This window comes from Melopsittacus undulatus, chromosome 5, assembly GCF_012275295.1.
Source record: "Melopsittacus undulatus isolate bMelUnd1 chromosome 5, bMelUnd1.mat.Z, whole genome shotgun sequence".
NCBI lineage: Eukaryota > Metazoa > Chordata > Aves > Psittaciformes > Psittaculidae > Melopsittacus > Melopsittacus undulatus.
The window spans coordinates 85303891-85316250 of record NC_047531.1 but is presented as its reverse complement, the minus strand read 5'-3'; the positions used below and the strand labels follow the sequence as shown (position 1 = coordinate 85316250).

The 12360-nt window shown below is 38.5% G+C and overlaps 1 protein-coding gene across 1 annotated transcript in view; it reads left to right on the top strand.

Annotated features, from left to right (window-relative positions):
• PIK3C2G (phosphatidylinositol-4-phosphate 3-kinase catalytic subunit type 2 gamma) overlaps positions 1–12360 on the top strand; it is a 185241-nt gene that overhangs the window by 64028 nt on the left and 108853 nt on the right. The window contains exons 16-17 of the mRNA XM_034063146.1: positions 1152–1282; positions 4874–5062. Coding sequence (XP_033919037.1) covers positions 1152–1282; positions 4874–5062 — 320 coding nt within the window. The remainder of the gene's footprint in view (positions 1–1151; positions 1283–4873; positions 5063–12360) is intronic.

Genomic DNA, 12360 nt, shown 5'->3' with positions numbered 1-12360 from the left:
TTAAAAAGCTGAATTGCTGTTCAGAAATAAGTGTAAAAGCATATAATACAGATAAATGAAGCTGTCCTAAAAATAGCCTATTTTTAATAGACGAGCAAATGGGAATTTTCTAGTCTGAGAACTTGAGTCAAAGATGGTGCCTTAAAATAGCTCCCCCTTTTAATAATGAAGGGCAGTTGTGACAGTAAATGGGTATTAATTTGTAATCTCTATACAGAAACGGAACAGGAGGATCGCTCGTTCCCTCCTCTTCACTTTTAGTTATTCCCATACATGTGACAGTATCATAATCTGTGAACATGTTGGGAATGTCATAAAGAGAGCTTTTCTGATGTTGACTGACAAGACACATTTTGTCTGGAATAACTTTGTTAACCTTTAGAAAAGTAATGCAGTTCTAATATGTATATTAAAAAAAAATAGGTACAAATGATTATGATGTGCATAAAAAAAACCAAACAGGAGATTCAGACTGAGCTGAACTTGGAAGAACAACCTGAATTCTTAGTGAAGTTTATACTTAGATTATCAGTCACCTCAGGCTTTTTAATTCCATTTCAGTGTTTTCTTTCTCTATCTTAAAAACATTTTCCTAAATTTCTGACAGTTGTATATAAATGTAAGAAATGAAAAATTAGTAGATGCTGCAGAATATGTATAAAACTTAACATCCAGAAGTGAAATCAGGAATCTAATTTCCATCTCTTACACTGCAAAAGTATAGATCAGAATTATGCCTACTTCTATAGACAAAAAAAGGCAAAACAAAAAGAGAATCTACATTAATGAAAGGTTTTCATTTAAGAACCATCTCATTTAAAATCAAGATAGGAGAAAAAAAGAAAGGAAAAACTTATGTCAGCTTTAAGTTCTTACAATTTGTATACAATTGAAATACAGTGGATGAAATTCTCTCAGAAAAGTTAGTGACAAAGCTCCCAGTGATTTTCATGGGCTGAGTTTATCACCAGCATATTTAAGTAATATATTGCATAACAGTGAACAACCTCAAAGAATTAACCCCTCTTCTTTCCCTCATATTCTGTATGCTTCCTATACAAATCCAACAGATCATTTTCTGACGGTTGTATCTGAGAATATATGTGGCTAAAAGGACTTCTGACTTTTTGTTGTTCTGTTTTCAAATAAAGATTGACTGTCCAGAAACTAATCTGGAGTTCGTAAAACCTGAACCTGAAGAAAGAAGAGGTGATCTTGAAGAGCCAACCGAAGACTGCCTGAAGCATATTACAAGACTTTCGCAGATATGCTCTGTCTTGCTGTAAGTTGTACCCAGCCACCCCTGCTGATTCTTGGCTTGCTGTACTTAGCCTGTTGATCACAATTATCCAATTCTAGAAAAACAAGATTTTCCTCTGAGAGAGTTTAGCTTGGTTGGTTTGAGTGGTAGCACCTCTAAATAAGAGAATAGATTGCAGCAAAGCCTAGATAAGCCCCTGGAGGTGGCATTGTATTTTATCAGTTTAGAAAATAAACTAATTTTTCATTCAAAGCCTACGTTTTTCAGGTGATGTCATTAAGTCTATATCAGCATAAGCAAGAAATCTTTGGGTCTTGTGAAAATATTGTAGTTAAATGATCGTTAAAACAGTCTGTGTCAAGTTACAAGCAAGGAAAGAAGTATGGAAATTTAACCTTTCACAGAAAGAGGATAAAGATGGGGTAAAACAAACCACACTATATACTGAGGCAAATTAGTATGCTCAGCTATATGTATAATATATATAATAATATATATATATAATATAATTGGCCCTCTTCCTGTTACACAGACATCTGTTTCCCCAGTAGCTGGTGCAGATATGTGTCCTTCCCAGTAGCTGACTGTCAGACCCCTGTCTTTGGTAGTTGGCTGAGATCACTGGTCACCATGATCAGCCAACATCTTTTGGCTGTTGATTAGTGAAAAGTTCAATGGGACTGAAGGAAATTAACTTCACCATATGGCTCTTGTGCTCCTCACAGCCCTACATGGTATGCTGGTTTATGATCTTTGGCAACACCACCAAACCAGGCGAGACTAGGGGAACCAAGACCCAGTGAATTCATTTGTTACTGCCAGCTGCTTTGGCTGGCTTCTGGAACCATTTCAGATGTGAGCCTTTGATTCCTTTTAGGATTACAGCATTTGAAATATATAGACCAGGAAACTAGCCATCTGATGTAATGGCTGCTCTTCCAATGTGATACAGCCTGCTTGTGAGCTGTGGCTCCCAGCTTAAGGATCAGAGACTGGTTTGAAGTCGGGAAGATGGCAGTCTTGTTTCTGCCATCTTTCTTTTCTTCCTTCATTGTTTTTCTTATTTTACCACTCTTTCATCTTTTTGTCACTTATCTGACCAGAATCTAGTTTGCCTACCAGCAGTCATGAGTGCAGTGTTGCTGTGAATTGTGATTAGAGATGCTACTTCTGAAGGGGGACTAGTGGAACAGGTCTAAATTGCAGAGATGCTGTACACTTTGCTAGTCTGTTCACAGGAGAGAAACTTGCAAGTGAGAATCAGTGCTGGGGGACAGAAGTTTCCATTTGCTAGCTTTGCTGCTTTTTCCTGTTTTTGCCTTTTGTCTTGTTCTGATTTAGTATTGAACATGAACAACAAAATCGACCCAGAAACATTTAAATTCATATTTGCCATTTCCCCCCACAAAAGAAATAACTAAAACCAGCTAACAAAGCTTTCATAGAAGCTGTTTTCTTCATTTAGCTAAAGGGATTAATGAAAACTTTTAAACTGAAAACTGCTGAATTATTTAAGTTTTGAAACTTTGTTTTCATTTGTGTTGAGAAGAGAGCTATATATTTTAATATAGCTGTTACATGGAGGGCAATTTAGGTACAGTTCTACCTAAAAAACCAAACTGCTTTTTTATCAATAGAGGCTTCATAAACATCTTGCCCCTACTGAGCCAAAGAAATGTCCTTATTAGCATAACAATCTTCAGATGCTGTATGTATGCAAAGTACTTCTACCATTGATCTTAAATGTCCTCTTATATGTGTTACAACTAAGAAGTTTAATATCCAAAACTAAAAAAACCCACACCATACCGTCTCTGATCTTTAAAACATGGAAAGAGAAAATGGCATTGCCTCTGGAGTGAAGTCAGACAGAGAAATCTGTTATTTAGAAAACCTGATACAAGGATTGATTTCTTATCTCCCTTTGCAAGCTGAGTAGAGGCTTTAGCTGCTTTAATCTGAACAACAGATTGTCTAGTTTGGAAGATGCTGTTTGAAAGCTTAAATTTCTGTTTAAAGTCAATCTATAAAAGGGGTCGTTTAGCTGAGCTGTCCTGCAGAATATCATCCAAATGCATAAGATTGCCAGACAGCCAATAAAGTCTCAGACCTACTTTTATCTCTTTTTCTGTGTGTGACTTCTTCACACAAGGCATCTATTGTCACAATAGACATGCTGTGAATTCTGAAGCTGTTACTTGACGTGGTTACCAAAATGACACTTTCCTTGAGATGATTACTGAAAGTCCTGACAGAATTTGTATCACAGTTAGGTTCATCTTCTGCATATGTTTATGAGCTTATCCTCCTAAAGGAATGAAATAAACATTCCCTCTTGTGACAGTAAAAAACATCCTTTGTACCAATATTCTCCATTCCTAAATGCTTGGCAGTTTAGAATTGCAGAGAAGCAAAGTTCTCTAGTGCATGCAGAGCCAAAGGAACTCATTGCTGTGAGCTGTGAAAGCCACAGTCTCAACAGAGCAGGGGTAAGATATTTTTTGGCTAAGAATATCCCAAAACATTGTAAATATAAAGATGACTTGAAAAGAATGTAAACACTTGGATTTTGAGCCCTGCTTACACATCTGGATAAGGAAATGCTTGACCGAAAAACAGCTGTTTGCTTACTGCCTTCAGCAAGGTTTCTCACACCTTGCTCTGAAATATCTAGGTCCATTTAGTTATGGACATAAGTAGATGTATGACCAGTCTGATGAAGTATGACCAAGAACACTGATGTTCCTTTTGGTTTCAATAATGATTTGTGTGAACTGGAGATCAGTTTGCAATCTCCAATCTTGCTGTTGAAGGCTCTGATATCAAATTAAGGAGAATCAGCCTTAGGATTTAATATGATGTGAGGACTGGCCATGTTATCAATGTCATTTAGATGTCTAATATCTTTAGGAGGAATTTGGTATTGAATCCTTTTCTGTAAGTAAGTACAGTGAAGCTTGGTAAGCTTGGCCTTGTGACAGACACACAAGTTGCAAGGAGCTTTCTTTCCCCTTTGCAAACTCCTGTCTGTGTTAGGGATAATCACTGTGTGTGTTCACATGGGTAATGTTCTTGTGTATGTGCATGGATGTGCCTAAACCTTATTTTAAATGTGAATACACTAAAAATAGACACACCTGCACTCAACAGTCAAAACAAAGTCAGGAATGAAAGCTATGGCTTGCAGTGTTGTGTGTCTAGTTGTTACAGTAGTTTATTAGAGATGATGTGTAGCAGATGGATGTAACAATAATTTGTCTGGTGATAACTGTGCTTTTCTTTGTCAGAAAACCCCAGTAAAAACAAACAAACACCACCAACAACAGAAACAGTAGAGAAGAAAAATGAGAGTGCTTGGAAAGTGAAATAACCATATATGTGTGTCTTTTGACACTTCATTTTTATATGACCCAAGGCTGAAAGATCCAGAGTATAAGTATCACTTTTCTTATAGAAGCTGGTCTGCAGGAAACGATACCCTACCCCAAGGAAAACACGTACTTAGCCGAAAAGCAGTGTAGTGGATGACTTGGCCCCTCTGTACAATAACTGTTGCTACACAAAGCTCCAGGTGGTTTTAATTTCAAACTGGATTCTAATCTTTTCTTGCAGACTCTCAGAGCAACAGAAAAGAATCTTATGGTTTTATCGTTACTACTGCAATAATCAGAATTGCTCCCTTCCTCTGGTACTGGGCAGTGCACCCAGTTGGGATCGAACGACTGTATCAGAAATGTATACTGTGTTGAGGAGGTGGAGATTTTCTAACCCCCTGGAGGCACTTGGGCTTCTGACCTTCAGGTAAGTGAAAATTAACCAAGTAGGAAAATAACAAGAAACAAATACATGCTGATTAATTCATCACCATGTCATGCTGCGGTTCACTGACTGTGCTTTCGATTCTGTCACTGTGTCAAAGTGAAGTTGTTGTTGTAACTCTTGTGATGACCTTGAGCTGAATATGGCAGCCCTGCCTTCCTGGCTGGGAAGGATAATGAAAAGTATTTCATTCTTTGTAGCAGATTCAGTTTCTGGTAACAAGAGATCAGTCAAATACTTAGCCCTTACATATCACTCTGTATCTTCAAACAACTGTACAGGCATGGAGTGACTAATGGGAGATAAGGAGGACTGAATTTGCTTCTAAGTTATGACACCATGTAAATACATACAGTCCCACCTGTAGCCTATCTTTCTGAAGCAGATAGGATAAAACTTTGAAGTCAGTTCTCCACACTTGGAGTAAATCATGTTGTGATACCTTGTTCTACCCTGACTTACACTGGGAGTAGATTATTGGAAGGCTTTCTTGATGCTGGAGATAGTCTTACCTGTGATGTAGTAGCAGATGTCAGGGGACAGAATCTGTGTCATCAGTTATTTCTCCTCCAGAAGCTTGGAAAGTGTTGTACATTAAGTGACCTACCTCTGAAGAGATTAAGCGTGCAGATGAAAAGGTTGAGCAAATTTGGTCTATCAAGCCCTTGCTTGTCTGGCTAAGCACAAGCTGCACCAGCTTTGCAATGTTCTGTGTTATGCATTTAGAAAAAACACCTCACCTGAAGCTTTACTTGAGAAAAGACTATATACTGACTTCTGTGTTACTAAAAAGGAGTTATTTCATACGATAAAATTGACTATTGGCTGTTATTTCCCTCTAGAAGTGATTTCCTAAGAACACCTGGTTTATATCTGAACTATTAGCAGTTCCACATGTTTGCATATATGTCTTTTTTTATGTTTTGTGGGAATGATGGAAGCAAAGGTCCTGAAAGATCAGGTTCTGGAGCATATTACTGTTGTCTTGTTTACCATTACTAAATTACTGTAATCCACTTCTCATAGGTAAAAGAGACGTAGAAAGGAGTATATGTGCCGTGTATTTTCTTACACAGCAACAAGAGGTTTTAAGTCTTTCAGAGCATGCCAGGCTTTCAGATTAGACCTTTTGTCATTATTTGTTTCTGCGTATGGGTGGCATTTCTGCAAGTGAAGAGCTGGATTGCTCTTTGAAGATGCAGCTCTGCATCAGGGTGTGGTGCAGAGTATCAGTCCTGTCAGGTGCTTCACAGGGTATTTAATATGACTCAGCCTGACACAGAGCTTCTCAGTGTGTAGTAGATAGAGTATACGCACTTCCTTCTGGCTACCGCAGAGATTGCTGGCATGAAAAGATGGGAAGATGTCATCACTTTGTGTCTCCTGGTGCCATCACTGGGAGTGGCTGGTATCTACAGCCGTGCCAAAGAGTAAGTACTTCTGATCAGGATCTCAGCTGGTTTGTCCTTTTAGTTTCTTTCTTACAAAAGATAACATCAGTCCATTTTGTTTTGTTTAATGCTAACACTGCAGAAAGAAGTTATGGATCTGAGTGCAAATCCTCTTAAAAAGCAAATTAAATGCTGCCCTTCATGTATCCATGATGTTTTGTAGGTGCATGAAACGCTAACCTTCAGAAACAGAGGGGCTACATTTCCTTGAGGATGTCTAGTTTCAGAGATGTCTGGGTCACACAATTTAACTACTGAGAGACACGTATATGCAAATAGAGTGGTTTGAAGGAGAGGAGCACTTCCGTATAAATGTATTCCTGAGGTTTCTTCTTGGTTCTTTTTTTTCTCAGATTTCAATCATTTTGGAAAGTAAAGTAGCACTGGATAGGGTCCAGCTTCCCTTCACCATTACTTTCACTGACTTTGGATTTTGGGCTCTGTAACGAGCTGTTTTGGAAGGTTCATTCAACTCTATCCTGTATTATGTTTGGCACTGACAATTCATCAATTCAGTTCCTCACTTCTGTCATCCACGAAACAGCTCTCTGATTTCTTGTGATTACTGAGACACAGCTGAAAGATCCAAGTTCATATAAAACATGAGTAGAATATAAAATAAATGTTCTTTATATATTCATGTCTATTTTAAGGACTTGTGTTACCATCAGTATCAAGTCATAGGTAAGTAAAACAAATTAGAGCTGATCTCTGTCTACATCTATTGCTAACATAATGCAAGAATGCAGGAGCAGCTGCACAAAATCAACCCAAAAGTCATCCTAGTGCACCCTGTCTCCAGTGATGGCCAGCAACAGTTACGTAGGGAAGACAATGAAAATGGGCCATAAAGGCATGGTGCTGCTATCCCATCTTTTTAAGAGCCCTCTTGCATTTTTCTTCTGTGATTTTTTCCATAAATGTGTGTGATTTCACATAAATATTCAGCTTTCAGAGCATCATTTACCACAAAGATGCACGGTTCAGCTCTGTTATACCGTTCCTGTGTGCCACAGTTTGCCACATTGTTAACAATACTGTCAAAGAGACCAAGAGTTTCCAATCACTCTGAATTTTGGATGCTTCCTGAAGGTTCCGTTTGCAGTGCCTGAAAAAGAACCTGTATTTCTTCTGCAGGCATGAGCTTACTCTTTACACACTTTAGAGAGGGTACTCAAAACTGCTAGTCCCTTTAGCAAGCCTTGGGCTGGGAACTAAATTATCCTTTTCCTCAGAGCAAGAAGGCAGCATCTGTCCCAGTGATTAAGCTCAAGCTTATATTTGCAAGGATAAAGAAATTAAAATCACTGGAGGCGTTTCCTCATTGCCTGGGTTAGAAGACAGCATCACAGAGCTTGGGGGGGAGATATCATGGCCCATCAAATCAAGCCCCATTGTCATGCATCTGTGTTAGAACGCTCTTTGCAACTTTCTGAAACTGATGAATTGTTTTGTTCACTACACAGTTAAAGGTACAGTTTAATAGATGTTTATTGTTCTTTGAGCATGTTTCTCTTGCTTATGCTCTTACACTTTACAAGCACATTGTAATGCAGCCAAAAGATAGTATATTTATGCAGTGGAAAGAAAGAACTTTCATAAATTAGAAATACAATCATGGTACATTTCACAGATAAGTTGAGTAGCAGCCTTGCATCCAGTACTTGAAGTAAGTGCATTGATTCTTAAAGCTCCAGAAGCCAACGCTTAAAAATGCAATTTAAAAAACAATGCAAGTTTCTTTAATCAATAAATAGAAGATGGAGAGGATGGCAGGGGATGTGTAGAAGATTTTACACTCAGTTTTACCTCTAATTTCAGGGAAGGATGATTATAAGCCGTTGCCTAAAAAACAGAATTTTCCCCAAGACGGAAGTTATTGAGCTGGTCCCTCATACTCAGCACTGCTTATTGGTGCCCTGTGCATTTTGCCACTGACTTCACTTACTGAGTTTGGTAAAAAGCCAAGTTTTAGTGGAACTAGAGCTTTCTTTAACTGTATTTACATTGCATGGCACAGTAGCCAGGGAAATAACACCAGTGCACTTGTTTATTCAGTGCAATTTCTTGATGACAGAAAGAAACCAAAGGCAGTGTTAGAAAAACCATTGCTTATGATGACTGAGGTTCTTAATGACATCTTTGCCTCAGTCTTTACTGGCAAATGCTCTGACCACACAACTCAAGACTTGGAAGGCAGATGCAGGGACTGTGAGAATGAAGACCTTGGGTCCACTGTAGGAGAGGATCTGGTTCAAGACCATCTTAAGAACCTGAATGTACACAAGTCCATGGGACCTGATGAAATCCATTTGCAGGTCCTGAAGGAGCTGGTAAATGAAGTTGCTAAGCCACTGGCCATCATATTTGAAAAATCATGGCAGTCAGGTGAAGTTCCTGACGACTGGAAAAAGGGAAATATAACCCCCATTTTCAAGAGGGGGAAAATGGATGACCCAGGGAATTACAGACCAGTCAGTCTCTGTGCCTGGCAAAACCTGGAAGCAGATTCTCCTAGAAGGCATGCTAGGGCACATGAAATATGATGAGGTGGTTGGTGGCAGCCAGCATGGCTTTACTAGGGGGAAATCCTGCCTGACCAATTTGGTGACCTTCTATGATGGGCTATGGAACTGATGGACAGGGGTGCAGCCCTGTGAGATATTATGGCTAGGAATCAGGAAATCATACTGGAATCAGTAAGCAGTCACCAAAGAAGGTATGTAATTTTCCAGCTTTGTGCATGGCTGCAAACATTCTGAAGAGAGAACATATTGATATAGACAGTGGAGGTGAAGACATAAAACCTCCCTGGTAGGCTTAGTTTTTTCCTAGAAACTTCCTGCTAAATTCTAACTCTGTCATGGCAAGCACACAGGAATGGACATGCCTTTAAAGCTGTGTGCCAAATCAGAGAATTTTGAGATCAGGCATTAATGTGTCAAAGGGGCTTTGTACTACCTCACTTAATCCCCTGTATGGAATAGGCAGAGTAGATGAAAATAGGACTCCTCTTACCTCTCCTTGACCAGAGATCCCTTTTGGTTATAGCATCCCTCAGCCTTTGATTCTCACAGTATTATTGTTGATTTTTCATGTTATGTAGCAGATTAGCTATTGAGTTTCCGTAGTTAGGGTATGTACCAATATATGCAAAACTCACTTTCTAATATTTACAAGAAAATGTGATAGCCTGAAGCCAGATTTTGTTATTGCACATTTGAAAATCAAATTGATGTAGAATTTTTGAATCAGATTGTCATTGTCTAATAAAACAGAATTTAAACTGTTCCCTGAGAGTTCACAATGGCATGCCCAATAGAGTATCAAACAGATACAGCTAGAGTATATCTTGCCTGTTTGCATCTTACTTGGTTTAAAAGACTGTAGTTGTAGATCAGTGTGGACAGCAACACAGGCGTATGCAAAGAAATAAGATAAGAACAAAGCAGAAGTCTGTAATTAATTTGATGTACAGAACACACTACTGATAAAGCTTTAACACTGCTTTCTAGTAATGTACGTGAAATTTAGTGATAACTTTTGTGGGGATGTATGCATATGTTCATTTAAGCACCAGAATATAATTATTTTCTTCTCCCCCCCCCCCCCCCCCCCTTAACCATTTCTAGCTTTATTGGCAGTAAATATGAAGTTACTACAGGAGACAGCTATAGCAAGACAGCTAACAATGGACAACTACATAGGATATGACATGCTCTCTGTACATAAATGTGCAATCTAATCAGAAGGTTAAGACTCTAAATAATCAAGTTTTCTTTTTTTCTTTTAATGTGACAGGGAGCAAACTTTGTGTCTTGGGTGCGAAGAACCTTCTAAATCATACAGGTTTCAAATGCAAAGCTGCTTTCCGTTAACTTCTTCCTACTCTTGTTCTCTCATAGGATATGGTTCACCATATGGTCTCCATGACATCTTATTGCTAGTTGTTTTAGTCACGACTTCTTATAGAAAATCTATGTAAGCATTACTTAAGTGTATTTTCTGTCAGTAAATTCTACAGGTTGAGCTGGCTGTCGGTCAGCCAGGCAGTACCTGATGTATCTGACCATGAACTTTGCCATGTGTGGGGATGGGGTGCGTTCACATGTGTTATGGTGAATGAATATGTTGCTCTTCTTCAACTGAGTATTTTGAAAACCAAGTGTCCTTTTTACTGACAGTATTTTTTATCTTTCTGTATGTTCTTTTAGTCCTTGCCATTTTCTAATCCTCATGCACTCACACAGTGTTTGCTTTAGAAGCCATCAAAGGAATGAAAACAATAAGCCCTGCTAATGTGTGCTAAAACTGAAGGAATTCCTTAATCATTATTCTATAAGTTTCTTCTCTCTTCCTGTCTAATTTAAAACCAGTTAAATGGCAAAATAAAACTTATCTGTCTATTCTTTTAAACAGTTCATAGAATCATAGAATGGTTTGGATTGGAAGAGACCTTAACAATCATCTAGTTCCAACTGTCCTGCCATGGGCAGAGATACCTTCCACTAGAGCAGGTTGCTCAAAGATCCATCCAGCCTGTCCTTGAACACTTCTAGGGATGGGACATCCACAGCTTCTCGGGCCAACCTGTTCCTGTGCCTCACCATCCTCACAGTAATAACTAATAATAATAACTAACTTCCTAATAACTAATCTAAATCTACTCTCTTTCATTTTAAAGTTATTACCCCTTGTCCTGTCACTGCTTGCTCTTATAAAAAGTACCTGTCCAGATTTCTTGTAGGCCTGGTAGAACTTAATAAGGTTTGCACAGGCCCACCTCTCAAGCCTGTAACCCTAAGCCCCTAAGCCTAAGCCTTTTTGAAAATGCAACAGAACTTAAAATATAAAGGGAATTGCAGAAGTTTGTGGTATGTTATAAGCCTCTAACTTAAAAGACGGGTCCTGAAAAGCCATACTGTTCTCTACAGAGATCCTCACGTGTGAGAAAATATAGTGAGCTGTACAGTTCCATTTACCTGACAAATATTTTCCAGCCTGGAGCTGAGACAGTGCAATAAAATTAGGGTAATAAAGCTGTTAAAAATGAAATGCACATCTATTTCTCATTTACAATCAAGTCACCACTGGCAGATGCTAAAGTCTCAGGAGAATTTCACTAATCCACAAGATGCCTCAGCAACACTTAGTTTTCTGTTTGAATCTGATTTAGCTGGAAAGTACATCTAGACAAATAGCTCCCTATTGGCTACCTATATGAAAAGTATTAAAGCTGTTGCTACCTCTAAAGCCTATTGTAATCTCTGCTCATCCAGCTCAAAACGGAACTTACAGAAACTGCCTTAAAGTCTCAGCGGAGACCTAAGGGGAAATTTAAAGTCATGCATAGTGTAACCTATTGCTAAGAACTGGACTCTGCTGCTATTATTTGTATATTGTTTGGTTTTCAGTAGTAGTAGAGTGTGTAAATCTGGAACAAACTTGTAAGAAGTCACAGTCTTTGTTGTGGAGTACTCACTGCCTGAAGAGAGAACAGATTAAATTGGCCAAAAGGAGAAAGCTACAGTATATTACAATGCAGACAAACAAGTAAATGAGAAACACCCTCTATTTACTTATTTATTGACCAGTAGGTTTGGGTTTTGTTTTTTCAAGGAAAAAAGAACCAGCTGGAAGTAAGTGGAAACTTGGATGAAAGCTACCATAAAGAATGAGCCATATAAGTATTGTTAAAGGTTTTTGGCTTAAGTTGCTTTTTCTTTCTAGCTGAATTTTCAGAGGTTTTGGTAACAACCATAAAACAGCAGGGAAGGGTTGTGCCTTAATCTCCTGTCTCTACTGAAGCCATTATCAGCAGCCACATGT